This window comes from Tupaia chinensis, unplaced genomic scaffold (genome assembly GCF_000334495.1).
Source record: "Tupaia chinensis unplaced genomic scaffold, TupChi_1.0 Scaffold000063_1, whole genome shotgun sequence".
NCBI lineage: Eukaryota > Metazoa > Chordata > Mammalia > Scandentia > Tupaiidae > Tupaia > Tupaia belangeri.
The window spans coordinates 1,046,581-1,064,360 of NW_006159521.1; the positions used below are offsets into that span (position 1 = coordinate 1,046,581).

The window sequence follows — 17,780 nt, forward strand, 5'->3', positions numbered from 1 at the left end:
CGCCGCCGCCGCGATCCGGGACAACCAGGGCCGCCCGGAAGACCCGGACACTGGACTTACAGGCCCTCGGATCCGGATTCCCTGCTGGTGTGTAGTCAGGAGCCGGCGAGCTCAGGGGAAACCCGGAACCTGGATGAAGGAGCCAGATCTTGGGTCTCGGAATGCGCGGTCACCCGGAGCCCGGATTAGAGAATCATCGCTCCGGGAATGCTGGAAAACCCGGCGAGCCGGTTAAAACAGAGATAAACTCGAAGAAACCTGGATCGGAGAGCTCGAATCTAACGCTCTCTCCTCGTGGAAAGAACTCTCGCTGGACCAGACTTCCCGCAGAGAGGTCTCTGGGGGGAAGCAATGTACCTTAAATGCAGAAGGAACCAAATCGGTAGATGTCCTTCAGCGTGGGGACCATGCTGGGGACTGAACGCGAACATCACAAAGAACAGAAAAGCAACCACAGCTCGTGATGGTTTCATCCATTTACCCCTTAGTTCAGCAAAGTACCAACCCCCTAATTTGTTAGCCTTTGTTCTCCAGTTTCTTTTAAGTATTGCCACTTGTTTTCCTCTCCAAAGTACCCATTTCTAATCCTTTTATAACCCTTTTATACTTCGCCATTCTATATTACTAAATCTTGCTTTTTTGTTATCTAAAACTCTAATTCTGTCCTTCTCCAATCCGCCATTCTAAGGATTGTAAACTTTTCTGTCCTTACCTGCCATTCATCTGATAGCCCAGTGCACTATCTAGTAGACAATAGGCATTCAGTCCTTGCTTACCTGAACCCTCCCACCCACCTCACTTGTTAAAAATACCACATTCTTCATGACCTAAGACTTCCATCTCTTTCCACAGTGAACACATTTATCTCAGTTCTCAAGGATCCCATGTCTTAGCCCCTATTATGTCCTTCCTGTGTCCTTGACCGTTTTATTCGCTCTGCGGTTATCTTTCCTTTCTTCTTTCTTCTCTTATCCAAGGCATCCTTCAACAGTGCCATTCAAGGTAGCATGTGATTTGGAGATAGAGCGAGGTCATAAAATCCCTTTCCTCCCCATATACTTCTCCAGAGTAAAAAAGGGAGAGTGGGTGTGAGTGGGCACGAGGGGTTGACTGTTGAAGATGAACACTAACCCTGTCTGATCCAGGAAAAAGCATCCCTCTTGGGTCCTCCAGTATTGATGCTGTTCTGGTAGAGTACAGGGACAGAACTGACCCAGGTGATAGCAAACTTCCCATCTATGCTGAACAAGGTCACAGGGAAGGATTCAGCCACTTAGTAGAGAAAGACACGGGGTTGGTCTTTTAGATTTTAGACTTAGGTGTGATTTCATGAAAGATTTAAACATTAGGGGCCGGTAGGTGGTTAAAGGCGCTGGACTCCCATATAGCCGACTGCGGTTCAAGTCTCAAATCTGGTGGCTTGCTTTCTCACTTTCCCTCTCTCTGGTCTAATTTGAAAATAATAACAATAAATAGAGGTAAACAAAATAATTTGTACATTTTTTCATTTAACTTTATTCATGTATTTATTCATTTGTTTATTTCAATTTGACCAGAGGACAGAGAGAGAGAGAGAGAGTGAGAAAGCAATCCACCAGGTCTGAGACTTGAACCTCAGTCAGCCATGTGAGAATGCAGTGCCCCTAACCACCATGGACACCTGCCGGCCCCTAAATAACATAATTTTTTTTTTTGGAGAGGTCTTTGCTATAGGGCACGTGCACTCGCAAGACAGAGAGAGACAGAGAGACAGAAAGCGAGAAATCACCTCCCAGGTGGGATGGCCACGCTGCAATCCCTTCCTCCTCCATTCTCCTTTTGGGATCTTGGGCACGCACACACACGTGCCTGGTGTGAGTTTAAGCCACCAGGTCCAGGATTCGAACCGCAGTGGACTACGTGAGAGTCCAGCGACATAGCCATTATGCTAACTGCTGGTCCCAATAAAATAATTTTGAAAAAAGATTTAAACATTATAGTAGTCATCTCCTATTGAAGGAGTTTGACAGAGTAGATTGCAAAAATAGAGAAGGAAAGTACATATTCCTACCGATGACTCCCAGTTTATAGGTGAAGGAAGTTCTTCAGGATGGAAGAGCGACTAAAAATTTTCAAGTGATCAGGTGTCTTATATGGTAAGAAAATTTATAACTTGTTCATAGGGATGCACACTTGGTTAAAAGAAATAAAAGAAAGGGAAAGTGAGAAAGCACCCTCCATGGGTCATGGTCATACCACAATCCCTTCATCTCTCCTTTCAAGATTTTGGGCACACACATACACACCTGGCATGTTTTACAACCTGCTGGGTCCAAGACTCAAACCGGGCAGTCAGCCATAGTGAGATCCAGCTGCCTTAATCACCATTCTACCAGCAGCCCAAAGTAAGAACATCTTCAGTTTTGACTTCCTATTCCTCTAGACCGTGGTTAGCTAACTATTGACCCATGGGTCAAATCAGGCTCACAGCCTGTTTTGTTATGTCCCATCAGCTAAAGATGGTTTTAAATTTTTACATGGTTATAAAACGATCCAGGGGCCAGCTGGTGGGTGGAAGTTGGGGGCAGCTGGATCCCATATGGCTGACTGCACAGTTCCAGTCTCAGACCCTGCGGCTTGAGACATTCCAGGCGTTTGTGTGTGCATGCCCAAGATCCTGAGGGGAGAATGAAGGAGAGGAGATAACAGTGTGGCCATCTCCTCTAAGGGAGGCTTTCTCACTTTCCCTCCCTCTCTGGTGAGCAGACACACCCTGTAACAAATTTAAATAATAGAAATAAAGAACCAAAGAATATTCCATAATGTGAAAATTACATGAAATTCAAAGCTCAGTGTCATAAATAATTTTATTGGCATTAACCTTCAATTTATGTTATTGTTTATGGAAGCATTTGCACTAGAACAGTAGAGCAAGTCCTCAAATATTTGCTATCTGGCCCTTTATAAAGTTTACCAACATCTCATCCAGACAAGCACAACCTGACAGAAATGCTCTACATATGTGCTGTCCAATTCAGAAGTTACTTGCCGGGACCAGCAGTTAGCATAATGGCTATGTCACTGGACTCCCATGTAGTCGACTGCAGTTCACATCCCGGACCCAGTGGCTTAAAACTCACACCGGGTGTGTGTGTGTGCGTGCCCAAGATCCCAAGAGAGGAGAATGGAGAAGGGATTGCGGTGTGGCCATCCTCCCTGGGGGGTGATTTCTCACTTTCTGTCTCTCTCTTTCTGGAGAGTGCACGTGCCCTATAGCAAAAACTTCTACAGAAGAAAAAAAAAAAAAGTTACTTGCCACACTTGGCAAGTGGAGCATCTGAAATACAGTTAACAGTGACTAAAGAACTGAATCATTGGGACCAGCAGTTAGCATAATGGCTATGTCACTGGACTCCCATGTAGTCGACTGCAGTTCACATCCCGGACCCAGTGGCTTAAAACTCACACCGGGTGTGTGTGTGTGCGTGCCCAAGATCCCAAGAGGAGAATGGAGGAGAAGGGATTGTGGCATGGCCATCACCCTGGGGGGTGATTTCTTGCTTTCTATATCTCTGTCTCTCTCTCTCTGGCGAGCACACGCAACCTATAGCAAAAACCTCTTCATAAAAAAGAACTGAATCATTAATTTCACTCAACTGAATTGTAAATAAATTTATGTAGCTAGTAGATAAGACTAACCTCAAAACTTTTTATTAAAGAGTTTTTTTGCCTTAGGGTGTGTTCGCTCACCAAGGCAGAGAGGAAAAGTGAGAAATCACCTCTTCCCTCAGTAGGAGTGGCGATGCCAAAATCCCTCTTCCATTCTCCTCCTGGGATCTTGGGCACCCACACACACCTGGCATGATTTTCAAGCCACTGGGACTCGAACCATGGTCGGCCATGTGGGAATCCAGTGACATAACCGCTATGCCATTTGCTGGTCCCTAGGTTCACCTCAAATCTTCTACATAGACATTCCCCCACTCCCACCCCATGCCAAGATCTCACTACCTTCCTGTGACATACCTCTCTACAGATTCTAGTGGATATCTCCCTGCCCCCCACAGCAAACACATGCACCCACTTTTCTGACTCCAAGATAGGGTATATTTAACAGTTTTTCTCTATGGGGCCTTTGAACAGTTTACCAAGTTTCACCCTATGAATGAAACCACGATATGTGCACACACATAAAGGTACGCTTATGCAAATTTCTTCGTGTCAGAGGATGGCATGGTAGCCATGTTCTTTCTTCCCTGCGTGAGAGAAGTAGAAAAGCCCTCCACATGCTGGACCTCCTGTGGCTGCTGGACCCTGTGATACGGATCACCTTCCTCCCAACACACTCACAGAAGCCGAGAACAGCAGATGCGTACTTGCTATTTGAATCTCAAGGAAAAAAATATCCTTTGTCACTGAATTTCATTTCCTCCCCTAGGCCTAACAAACTAAAGTTCCCTGATTTCTCTTGTTTATAGATGCCTGCTTTTTAATGGTCTTCTTTAGCTGGCCATGAGAACAACCCCCATACTGTTTCAATCTTGGCTAACACCTCTAGCCAAAGGCATTAAAAAAAATAGTTAAATTAAATGAAATCCACATAAGTAGGCTTTAATAGAGACTAGTTAAAAGGGAAAGACACAGAGTTAACACTCACAGAAGTTCTAACTTTGTAATTATTTGTAGAAGTAATCTTTATTTTTTTTGAAAAATTATTTTATTTATTGGTTTTTCTTTTTTTAAGTTAACCAGAGAGAGAGAGAGAGAGAGAGAGAAGGAAAGTGAGAAAGTAAGCCATCAGGTCTGGGACTTGAACTGTGGTCAACCATGTGGGAGTCCAGCTGTCTTTACCACCATGCCATCTGCTGGCACCTCTTTATTATTTTTATTGAGGGATTTTTTTTGAGAGGTTTTCGCTATAGGGTGCGTGCGCTCGCCAGACAGAGAGAGACAGACAGAGAGACAGAAAGTGAGAAATCACCCCCCAGGGGGGATGGTCACGCCACAATCCTTTCTCCTCCATTCTCCTCTCGGGATCTTGGGCACACATGCACACGCACCCGGCGTAAGTTTTAAGCCACCGGGTCCGGGACGCGAACCGCGGTCGACTACGTGGGAGTCCAGCGACATAGCCATTACGCTAACTGCTGGTTCCCAAGAGGGATTTTTTTATATAGGGAGCGTGCACTCACTGGAGAGACAGAGAAAGACAAACAGAAAGTGAGAAATCATGCCCCAAGGAGAATGGCTAGGCTGCAATCCCTTCTCCATTTTCCTCTCAGGATTTTGGGCACACAGGCACACGCTCTTGGCATGAGTTTTAAGTCACTGGGTCTGGGACTCAAACCGTGGTCAACTACATGGGAGTTCAGTGACAAAATCAGTATGCCATCTGCTGGTCCCTAGAAGTATTCTTAAAAGTCAAAATTTTTCACACCTACTCCCTAGGAAAATATGGGTTTCTGTAGATTTCTAATTTAAAAAGAAGAAAAGGGAAACCTAGTTTTCTTTCTCCAGACTAGCTATAATAAATAGCAAGGAAAAAAAAAAAACAAACCCTTCCTCTATTCCACCTCTGAGTACAAGGCGAAAGCCTAAATCCGGACTGAGAAAGTCTCTGGTCTCATACAGATTCTACTTGGACCATATATAAAGGAGACTGAGGCCTGCCTGGAAAACCAAAGTAAAAATCAAACAGGCAAAATCTGCTAAATCAGTTAGGTAGTACACAAATTGATGCCAGCTAAACCCAACCATCCATAGAGGGATGGAGGTATTTAGGCTACAATAGAAAACCAGCTCAGAAATGTGAAACTTCCCTCAGGCCAAGCTGTCCCAGGGTCAGAGCAAAGTGCTGCCGCCGAGTGCGGAAAGTCTATTCCTGGGCGAGTTTGCACTCAGGCTAAGAATTTCCACTAGGCTTTAAATTATGCCATTCATCACTGAGCAACTGAGAGCCGTCTACCCCCAAGTTTCTCCCACACTTCCTGGTGTCTCCACAAATAAGAGAGACCTTACACCACCACCACCATGTGAACTAAAGACAGGCCTTTGTGGTCTAACCACGAAAAGGAGAAGTTTCCAAGTTACCCTGCCATTTACGCATGTGGCTCCAGCTGCAGATTTTGGATCCCGAGGTGGGTTCTTGTACACTTGTAAAGTTCTTGTAAACTTTCTTATCACGGCACACAAAATGGTTGCATAACCTGATCTGTTGCAGCTTCTGATGTTTTTTCTTCAGGCATGCACATGCAATCTACCCAGGTGGAAAAATCAATCCAGGCTCCTCTGTGTTCAGACTGTTGTTTAAATAAAGAGGCAGAGAAACTTTTTTTGCCTCCCTAGGCTCTTTACCTCCTGTTTCTTAGTTTCATTTTGGTATTAATCCAGCACAGAATTCAAGGTGGTACTGCTTGGTAAACTATTAACTGTATGTGAACCCAGTATGGCTTCATTAATAGTAGGTCTGCAGGAGGCCAGAGAGAGACTTTCTTTTCTCTAAAGAAGTGCCTTTGGCTGTCCTTTCCACTTTCTCCACAAGGTTGAACAGAAAAAGAATACTGCATGTATACATCACCAGTAGGAGAATCGGGTGGGCTTTCCCTGGGAATCCAGAGTGATCAGGCCCTGCAGAACCAATGCCTAGAGCTATGCAACAAGCACAGTTCACAGTTGAGTGAACATCAATGCATAATGAGTGGAGGCATTTCAATGCAAATAAACGCTGAATATGAAGGATTAAAGAAAGGGGAAATTAATCTTTTTCATAACACAGGGCACTTTTTTTTTCCTCTCCCTCCCTCTCCCTTTTTTAAGTCATGCACACAACTGCTGGAGGGAGTCCAACTTCCCCAGTGTGGTGGTGTTGCTTTATAAAAAGCAGAACATACACATTTAAGACCATGAATTTCCTCAGGATGCCAGCAACTGAGATTCTGACAGCTCTTCAAAACAGCCTCAGAAACATGCTTCACTACACAGGGGCAGACTACTAGTAAAAATCCCATTTCGAACCACTTCTTGTTTTTTCTAAGGCTCATAGCTTCCTAGGAGGTAGATAGTTTAAAAGGTTTGGTTTAAGCATTTGGGGGGTATATGGATGCATTTGCTGAAGGCTTATATTTTTCAGTTTGTTTCTAATTGCCCCATCCAAGTGATGCTTGGACAAACAAAACAACCAGGGCGGCTTCATGCTGTTTTAGCAGGTGGCTCCAGCTCTTCTCAGTCTGATTCCTCCATGTCCTGGCTTCTCAGACTGAAGAACAAAGTGGGAGAACTTCAGGTTACCCCTTCCAAAAAAAAAAAAATCTGCCAATGAGGGTGGTTACTCAGCTTTTCACTTTTCACTCAGGGTTTTCAATCAGTTCATGTTAAGGGACATTGGACCAGAGCAGAAAACTTGACTCTTTTTATCCAATTACAGGTCTGTATTAAACACAGGGTTCCTCACACATCCTAGTACTTTAGAAGACTCTCATTGAAAAAAGAAAGTGTGAAATCTAAGGAGTCCCTCAAAAAATCATGAAGCTCCGTTAAGAACTTTTCTAACTACAAATATAAATCTCAGAGAGGAAAGTAATTTCCAACTGGTTCCTTTCTTTTCTGATACCATTCTTTAAAAAATGTCAAAGACCTCAAAATTTTTAATAGGTTTTTATACATAATATATTCAAACATTTTGACCCATTTACATAATTATAAGAACCCCATGTTTTAAGAAAAATATTCAGATTTTGTAAGAGTTTAAATTCTGAGAGATTTAAGCCTGATGCCAAGCTTTAGATGTCTGCTGCTTCAATTCCAGCGGACCGGGGGATAGCAGATTCAGTACACAGAACTCCACTATGCTGTATAGCTCCTTTTCTCCTGGGTCAGACAGCTTTATTCTGCTTCATTAACCCCTTCTTTGCTCCTTGATGGATCTTGGAATCCAGTTTCCCTGTAAGGAGAGGAAAAAAAAAGTCTCATTATTTATTTTTTATATTTGCAATGCAAATCTTTCATGGCCTCCCAGGTCTTCTGGTTACTGTGTTCCTGTCACATTCAATTATTGTGCTTGAGGACTCAGACACATCCAAACTTCAGGGTTTATTTTGTAAGAATGAGGAAGCAATGGGAAACACAGTATAGACACACACACACACCTGTCAAGAGTTAAGTAGTTTATTTCTAATTTTATAGCTACTAGAAAAGATCTCATTTTTCAGGATGCTTGATGCTAAGGCAAATTTTTTAAGAATACACACACTCAATAAAGGAAGGCTTTTTCACACAGTAGGAAACCCATTCCTCTGACCTGTTAACTGGCTGAGCATAATATGCGAACCTCCTTCTCAATGAGAAAAGCAGTTCAACTCACCCCTTTGCTACCTCAGTCTTAATAAGGGGAGTGACCTGAAAGAGTGCAGTAGAATCCACATGAATGCTTTACTGACAAAGGGCCCCTATCACCAGCTAAGAAGGGTAAAGGTCATAGGCTGTAGGACTCTTCTAAGTGTTAAGCTTAGAGAACAAGGGAACTTCCCATCCCAGGTAACCCTAAAGAGAAGTACTTCACACTGATGTGGCTTCTGACCTCTGGCTCTTCAGCTCTACTAGCACAGTTTGGTTCAGAGACAGCGGCCTTAGGAGCCATCTCATGAAGAGAATCTTAATAGAGCTCCTGTCTGTCTGGCTTGAGAACAGTTTCAAGTTTGCTTTCTTCTATAAACAGTCTCCTCTAAGTCAATAACAATGCTGATGCTCAAAATAGAAATACAGTTCAGTTGAGCCTCAGCAAGAAAAAAACAAACAAAACCAAACAAGGAACCTTCCCCTGCAAGGGCAGCCAGGTAAGCACAGGTTCATACCCACAGCCAGCCCTGGGCTGTCGTCACTCTCACTTGTTGCAGCAATCAGGAGACTCCAGTCCACCCTCTTCTGGTATTAAGAGCTGGATGACCTGGGGCAAGTCATTCAGTCTTTCTGGACTTCAATATTCTCATTTGTCCAACTAAGATAAGAATAGAGGTCCTGGCCACTGCACAGGGAGATTGTGAAAACTACCCCAGCCTAACACAGTTTCCTTAATGCCCCCGCCCTGTCCTGTCACCCCTCTTATCCCCAGTCTTTCTCCAGCTTCTAGAAAAACATCATGTCCTTTCCTGGCTTTCTTCACAAACCAAAGTAATATCGTGAATGCCATCCACAACATTCACAATGCTGTTGATTTTAATTTGGGCTTTAGAGCATAGGGCATTCCCAGGGATTTAGGAGTTCTTTCATCCCCGAGGCTGCCTGGCTAGAAACCCAAACATGTGCCAACAATCTGGCAAGGAGCCCTATTACAAGGCAAGTTTGCCTTTGTATCTCTAACACGACCATGGTGACTGCCAAATGGTAGATACTCAATAAATGCTTTTATCAAATGAATTAAACAAAGAAGGTAGACACTACAAATTCAAAACCTTTATATTATGGGAACAACACAGGAACCAAACAGTAGGTATCAGGTAAACATAAGAGTATTCATTGTAAAGGTGTTAGTACCCAGAGGTACAAATAAGAACTGAATCTAATTCTTTTTTAGGACAAACTAGGACAGAACTTAGAATTCCATCTAGGACTCTAGATGTCCATTTTTTTTTTTTTATTGAGAGAGGTACCCTCTTGCCCCATTCTCTCTCTCTCTCTCTCTGGTGAGCACACATGTACTCTGGCAATAACAATTAGAATAATAATACAACAAATAAACATGTGCTTACCACCAAATTTAAGAAATCCATTATTGCAAATATAATTTAAGTTCCCAGTGTCCCTTCCTCACTCATTTTCTCTTCCCGCCTCCCTCAAAGGTAATTAATGTTAAATTTAGTATTTATTTCCATGCATGTTTTTTCACTTTTATTTCACACATACATGCACACATAAAATATTGTTTTGCATGTGTTAAACTTCCTATAAATGGATTTATACATATGTATTATTCTGCAGCTTCTTTTGTTTTCTTGGTATTTGTGAGATTTACCCTTGTTGCTACATGTTGCCAGCTTTTTGCTGTTTTCTTCCGGTAACTGTTATGGATATTATTATATGCCTGGTTCGCAGTTTATTTATCTGTCTTCTTGCTAATGGGCACTTGAGGGTGGTTTTTTTTTTTTTTTTTTTTTTTTTTTTTTTTATTCAATAAACTGGAAGACTCAGCTCCCAGTAGTACTTCTGACCTAGCTGGACTGTATAACCTTGAGGATATTCATCTAGTCACTCCTGTCCTCAGTTTTTTTCAACTCTAAGATGAAACTGAACTACACAATACTGAAGGCCCCTTCCAGCGCTATAAACTGTGCTCTAAAAGTGAAATGTAAATTGGAATAATTTGTTTCTGAGGCAAACTAATAAAGTGAAGAGCAGGAAAAACAGAGCCAGAAAGACATGAGTAGAACACAATGTCTACATACCTGTATATTCAATTGTACAATGAAAGGAGGAAAACACTCCTACTAACTCAAAGTTATTTATTTTTTTAAAGAATTATTTTATTTAACTTTATTCATTGTCATTATTTTATTTTATTGAAGTTGACCAGAATGAGAGGAGGAAAGTGAGAAAAGTCCTGCCTGGTCTAGGACTCAAACCACAGTCAGCCATGTGGGAGTCCAGCACCTCAACCACCATGCCGCCTGCTCCTCATTATTGAGAACATTACAACTAACACTAAGTGTTTTCTTTTTTCTTTTTTTCTTTTTTTTTAGGGCGCGTGCGCTCGCCAGACAGAGAGAGACATAGAGACAGAAAGTGAGAAATCACCCCCCAGGGGGGATGGTCACACCGCAATCCCTTCTCCTCCATTCTCCTCTTGGGATCTTGGGCACGCACGCACACGCGCCCAGCGTGAGTTTCAAGCCACCGGGTCCGGGACGCGAACCGCGGTCGACTATGTGGGAGTCCAGCGACATAGCCATTACGCTAACTGCTGGTTCCCAGTGTTTTCTATATACCAGGCACTGTGCCAAGTATTTTACATATGCTAAGTCATTTAATCAAATCATAAATTGAAATAATATACATTAAAGTGCTTCATAAATTTAAAGTCCCCTGAAAAAGTTAGCTTGACTCCATCATTTATGCTGAGGCTTAGAAGTTGTGTTTCTTGAGACCAGCAGCTAGCATAATGGCTATGTTGCTGGACTCCCACATAGTCAACTGTGGTTCGCGTCCCGGACCCAGCGGCTTAAAACTCATGTTGGGCGCGTGTGTGTGCGTGCCCAAGATCCCGAGACGAGAACAGAGGAGAAGGGATTGTGGTGTGGCCATCCCCCCTGGGGGGTGATTTCTCACTTCTTGTCTTTCTGTCTCTCTCTGTCTGTATGACGATCGCATGTGCCCTATAGTCAAAACCTCTAAAAAAAAAAAAAAAAAGAAAGAAATTGTGTTTCTTTTTTCTTTTTTTTAAAAGATTTTTTGCCAGGCAGATGGTGTGGTAGTTAAGGTACTAGGCTCCCACATGGCGGACTGCAGTTCAAGTCCCAGACCTGGTAACTTGTTTTCTCACTTTCTCTCACTCTCTAGTCAAATTAAAATAATAATAACAAATAAAACTAAATAAATACTTTTTAAAAAAAAGATTTTTTTTGCCACATGTGCTCACTAGAGAGAGACATAGAGAGAGGGAAAGTTAGAAATCACCTGCAAGGGGGAATGGTCATACCACAATCTTTTTTTCTCCACGCTCCTCTAGGGATTCTGCGCATGCATGCACACGCGTACACACACACACAGCATGTTTGCAGGCGTCCAGGTCCAGAACCTGAACCATGGAGTCGGCTACATGGGGTCCAATGCCTTAACCGCCATGCCACCTGCTGATTCAGAAGCTGTGTTTCTTTTCTTTCTTTTTTATTATTATGTTTTTAATTAATTAATTTACATTCATTCACTGACCATTGTCACAGCATACAAAATGTGATTTCCCATCCAAAATATACTGCACAGTGGCTTAATCATACATGTTACCGTCAATAATTTTCCATTTCTAGTTTCATATATATGTGTGTGTGTATATGTGTGTGTTTATGTTTGTGTGTGTGTATATACATGTATTTCCCCCCCTATTTCTCACCCTCTGCCATTTCCCACTCTCCTCCCACACTATTTCAGGTGTCCACAGTCGTTTTCCATTCCTTTTTCTCCCACATTTTATTGATTCACAAAATTTCTTAAATAATCTAACTACTTTCAATAGCAAGTTCAGGTGGTATATACATATCTGCGAATACCTATTGGAGTTTAGGCGTGAAACCCTGAGTAGAATGAATATACTATAAGACAGCACCTAGCTGATGCTATATAGCTTACTACAGTCATTAAACAGGTACTTTTTATTATATTTTTTTAACTTCAAGAAAAAGCAGTTTTAGCTTTAATAAATCAAAGAAATGCTAAGGAACTTTGCTTAAAACTTAAAGCCAGGTGGGGACCAGCAGGTGGCGTGGTGGTCTGGGCATTGGACACTCCCACATAGCCGACTCAGGTTCATATCCTAGACCTGGTGACTTGCATTTTTGCTTTCTCTCTCTCTCTCTGTGTCTCTCCATGGTCAAATTAAAATGAATGAATAAATAAAATGAAATAAAAAAATTCTTAAAAAACAAAACAAAACAAACAAAACTTAAAGCCAGGAAACAGGTTGGGATTCTGTTCAAATAGTAGGTACATGAACCTATGAAGCTGTGTTTCTTAATTATGGTCTCAGTTTCACCTTTCATTTATCATATAATACCAGTCTTTACATTTACTTCAGATTCTTCGTACTAAAAAAAGATTTTTAAAAATGGGGGGGGGGGGAGAAGAAAAGACATCACTTTCTTCACATTCTTGACGCTTTAGAACATTCCAAATCTAAGTTTCAGAACACTCCAGTCTGATTGTGAAAGACCTTACATGAGACCACCTCAGATAAGATCCACCCATCAGAACAAAGTTCTCCCCGGTAGGCAGACTAATCTCGGGCTTCAATGATGATGTCATAAAATGGTAAACTAACAGACGAAAGGAGGTACAAGAGGAATAAGGATTTCCAGGGCAGAGCCAGTGATTCAGAAATTCTTTCATCCTCAAGCCTGCTTCATAGAACCAGACATGTGCTAGCAATCTGCGAACTCCTCACAGTCAAGGATTTTCTGTATCCCTAACATCTACCAGAGTTTGCCAACAGCAGCAACTCTTGGGTCAGTGGTGGGCTATGAGGGCAAGGAAGTGGGGCTTCGTGCATGAACAGTCATCATGGCTGCCCTTGGATTGCAGGAACAAAAAGCTCTGAATTCCAGTTCAGTACGGCCTTTCAAGACTTGGGCTCCGGACAATGAGCTGTAGTAACATACAACGCACTCATTAGGAGTAGAGTGGTAATTCTTAGTTTCTGTATTTCCCCGATATTTTTACACTTGGTACCTAAAGCATTTCAGAGTGAAACCACATCCTCAATCATAGTGTCTAAGAGAAAATCAAATGCATGTGCAGCAGATGGGCAAGAAGTTAAAAGGGGAAAAAGTACTTGTCATCAGTCGATAGAACTCTCATAGGGATTTTCACATGCTTTGCATAAGATACAAGGCAATATTTGCATGAGCTTATAGAGCATGTAGCTAAAGTAAAAAAAAAAATGTTCCTTTATCTCTTGGAGCATTCGACCCGTACAATCTAACATACTTAACTTTTTTACATTTTCACAGTCGAGTGATATAATTTCCTTTCTTTCTTTTTAATTACTTTATTGTTTTGGTTCTTGGCATAGGGCATGTATGCTCACTGGCAGGTGAAAGTGAGAGGGAAAGTGAGAAATCACCCCTGAGAGAGCTAGCCACACCACAATCCCTGCTCCTCCGTTCTCGTCCCAGGGTTTTGGGCATGTGCACACATGCACCTGGTGTGATTTTCATGCTGCTGTCAGTGTCCAGGACTTGAACAATGGATTCAGCCATGTGGGAGTCCAGCACCTTAACCACAATGCCACCTGCTGGACCCCCCCCCCCAAGTGATATCATTTTGCACATTGCTCTTTTCTGAATCTTTTTTCAATTTCAAGAGAGACAATTACCCTAAGGCCAAGCAGGCTCAGGTTTACAGGTCCAAAACATAAACAGACTAAACACATATTGTAATTTAAGGCATATACACATACACGCATGCATGTAAAATAACATGCAAATGGATCATATTTGGAAAGTTTATCTGCAAGTCAAAAATTTGGAACTTGGAATATATTTCTCATATAACTAATCTACAAAGGGTGGCTAGGTTTTATCCATCCCCCTCCCCCCCACACACATACAATTAAGCCATAGCGCCTTTTTTTAAAAAAAAGAACTACTTGTCTATTTAATTGTTACTATTATTTTTCAATTTGACCAGAGAGAGAGAGACAAAGTGAGAAAGCAAGCCACCAGATCTGAGACTTGAACCAGTAGGAGTCCAGCACCCTAATCAGCATACCACCTGGTAGCCCCAAGAAATAGTGCTTTAAAATTTTTTTAATATGTATTTTATTTAACTTTATGTATTTACTTATTTGTTTTAATTTGACCAGAGAGGGACAGAGTGAGAGAGAGAAAAGGAAAGTGAGAAAGAAAGCTGCCAGGTCCAGGACCCAAACTGCAGTCAGCCACATGAGTCCAGTGCCCTCAACCACCACACCACCTGCTGACCCCAGCCATAGTGCTTGAAGTGGAATATTAATATTAATACAATGGAACTTAATCACTCTGTTTAACAATATCATCTAAGTGAAATTGTGATGAATTCTCCAAATGAAGAGCCAAGTGTGGGCCAGCTAGTGATGTGGTGGTTAAGGCAGTTGGATGCCACATAGCTGACAGCTCCAGTCCCAAACATGGCAGCTGAAAAAACAAGTCAGGCACATGTGCATGCAAGTCCAAAACCCAAAAGGAGAGATAGAGGAAAAGGGATTGTAGTGTAACCATGCCCCACAGGGGGTGCTTTTCTCTTTCCTGCTCTCTCGTGAGGTGCTTCTCTCTCTCACACACACACACAGACATATACACAGTCTCTCCCCAAGCACACACACCCTCTAGCAAATTGAAAACAAACAAGCATATAAAAAACAAAAATAGGGACCAGCAGTTAGCATAATGGCTATGTCGCTGGACTCCCATGTAGTCAACCACGGTTCGCGTCCCGGAGCCAGTGGCTTGAGACTCACGCTGGATGCGTGTGCGTGCGTGCCCAAGATCCCAAGAGGAGAATGGAGGAGAAGGGATTGCGGTGTGGCCATCCCCCCTGGGGGGTGATTTCTCGCTTTCTGTCTGTCTCTCTCTGTCTGGCGAGCGCACGCGCCCTATAGCGAAAACCTCTCAAAAAACAACAACAACAACAACAAAAACAAAAATAAAAGAGCCCACTATATATTCCCTGTGTTACTGAGATTAAAGACTTTTCTAATTCTAAACTACTGAAAGTGTCCCCTAAGAAAAGGGAGTTCTAATAGAGTGATAGGGTTTTAGAAGTGGTAATGAGGAATTAAATATGGAACTACAGAGAATTGAGATTTAATAACAAACTAACATCTTTAGGTAGGCTCACTCTCTAAATAAATTTTTTTTTCTGGGGGTCAGCAGGTGGCATGGTGATCAGACTTCCACAGGGTCACTAGTGGTCGGAGTCTCAGATCTGGTAGGCTGAAAATCATGCTGGGCATGTGCACATATGTGCCCAAAATCCCAGATTGGAGGAGAAGGGATTGCTGCATGGTTAATCACCCCAGGATGGGGGTGATTTCTCACGTTCCCTCTCACTGCCTCTCTAGTGAGCACATATGCCCTATGGCAAAATCCTTAACAAAACTTTTTTTTCCCCCTGAGGGGTCAGACAGTGGTGCAGTGGTAAAATGTGATGCTGTGCCTAACTGACATATATGGAAAGGTTTCAGGTTTGTGTCCAGAGATCAATGGACACACACATGCCCATGATCCAGGGCTGGCTGAATGGGGGGAAGACTGCAATGTCAAGATACTCTTAAGGGGGCTATCTCTCTATGTCTTGAAAGTAATATATAAATAAACTAAAAAAAGAAAAACAAAAAACGACCGTGGGTGGGAGGGCTGGCCCTGTAGCATAGTGGTTAAGTGCTGTGCATTGGGAACTGCATCCCACATGGCCAATCCAATCACAGTTCAGGTCTTGGCCATGATGTCCTGAAAAAACACACCAGGAGAATCCTGATTGAATGGAGAAGATGAAAAAGGATTGTGGCATGACCATACCATACTGAGGTATGCTTTCTCCTCTCTGATGAGTGCCCATGTCCTTTGGCAAAAAGATAAGTTTTTTATTCTTTTCTGAGATGCATCATAGTGGTTCATCTTTTATTTCTTTTTAAAAGTGTTCACCACTGGGGACCAGCAGATGGCATAATGGTTACGTTGCTAGACTCCCAGTAGTTGTCCATGGTTCAAGGACAAGACTTGGCGGCCTGGGGGTCGTGTGCATGCGTGCCCCAAATACCAAGAGAACACTAGAGGAAAAGGGATTACGGCATGACCATCTCCCCTGGGGGGATGATTTCTTGCTTTCTGTTTCTATTTCTTTGGTGAGTGCACGCACCCTATAGGAAAAGTCTCTCTTAAAAAAAAAAAAAAGTTGGGGCCTGCAGGTGACATAGTGGTTAAAGGTGCTGGACTCCCACACGGCTGACCATTGTTTGAATTCTGGACCTGGTGGCTTGTTTTCTCTCTCTCTATCTTTAGCTGGTCAAAATTGAAAAAAAAAAATAGTGATAATAAATAAATAATTAAAAAAAAAGATGTTTACCACTTATTATTTTTGATCAATGTTTCACCTTGTCTGGACTACCATAAACCAAAAGAAACAGTGAAGAAAAGACAAAAGTTATTAAAGCTTTCTCCTAAGGGTATTACTCCCCCCATTAAATATTAAAGAGAGCAAAGGCCATATATGTAATGAAGGTAGGTCTCTGGATTAAAAAAAAAAGCACTGAATTATAAAAACATGTCAGAAAAAGAGCTGAATCTTATTTACACAGAACAGATGAAAAACAAGATGGGGACCAGCAGATGGCATAATGGTTATGCCTCTGGACTCCTACATGGCCGAATGCAGTTTGAGTTTTGGACCCAGAGGCTTGAAACTCACATGTGCACGCATGCCCAAAATCCTGAGAGTAGAGAAGGGACTGAGGCATGGCCACCCCCCATGGGGGATGATTTCTCGCTTTCTGCCTCTCTGTCTGTCTCCCTAGAATGTGTACACACCCGATAGCAAAAATCTTTCAAAAAAAAGAAAGAAAGAAAAGAAAAGAAAAAGAAAAGAAAATGGGAGAGAAAACTAAGAACATGGAAGAAGGGAACCGGATGGTGGCACAGCAATAAACATGATGCTGTGTGAGACTGATCCACATGAGAAGGTGCTGGGTTTGTATCCAGAGACTTCCCACATGTGCCCATGATCCAGGGCTAGCTGGGGGTGGATCATGGTGTCAAGGTCCTGATGGGAGTGTTCTCCCTCTGTCTCTCTCAATCATGGAAGAAATAAATAATAAACTTTCAACATTTTTTTAGTAAAGGGAATTGGGCCAACAGGTGGCATGGTGGTTGAGACACTGGATTCCCACATGGCCAACCATGGTTGGAGTCCCAAACCTGGGTGCTTGTTTTCTTGCTTTCCCTTTCTCTCTCTCTCTGGTCAAATTAAAAAATAATAACAAGGGAACCAGCAGTTAGCGTAATGGCTATGTCGCTGGACTCCCACGTAGTCGACCGCGGTTAGTGTCCCGGACCCGGGGGCTTAAA

General features: G+C 42.5%; 2 protein-coding genes across 2 annotated transcripts in view; both read right to left on the reverse strand.

Annotated features, from left to right (window-relative positions):
• The window catches only part of ZNF609 (zinc finger protein 609), a 278,967-nt gene extending 278,886 nt beyond the window's left edge, over window positions 1–81 (reverse strand). Inside the window, exon 1 of the mRNA XM_014593219.2 lies at window positions 61–81. The gene's annotated coding sequence lies outside the window, so the exon portion shown is untranslated. The remainder of the gene's footprint in view (window positions 1–60) is intronic.
• Window positions 82–7,637: 7,556 nt separating this feature from the next.
• Window positions 7,638–17,780, reverse strand: part of TRIP4 (thyroid hormone receptor interactor 4) — an 85,181-nt gene continuing 75,038 nt past the window's right edge. Inside the window, exon 13 of the mRNA XM_006141733.3 lies at window positions 7,638–7,918. Within this exon, the coding sequence (XP_006141795.1) occupies window positions 7,851–7,918 (68 nt within the window). The 3' untranslated portion in view covers window positions 7,638–7,850. The remainder of the gene's footprint in view (window positions 7,919–17,780) is intronic.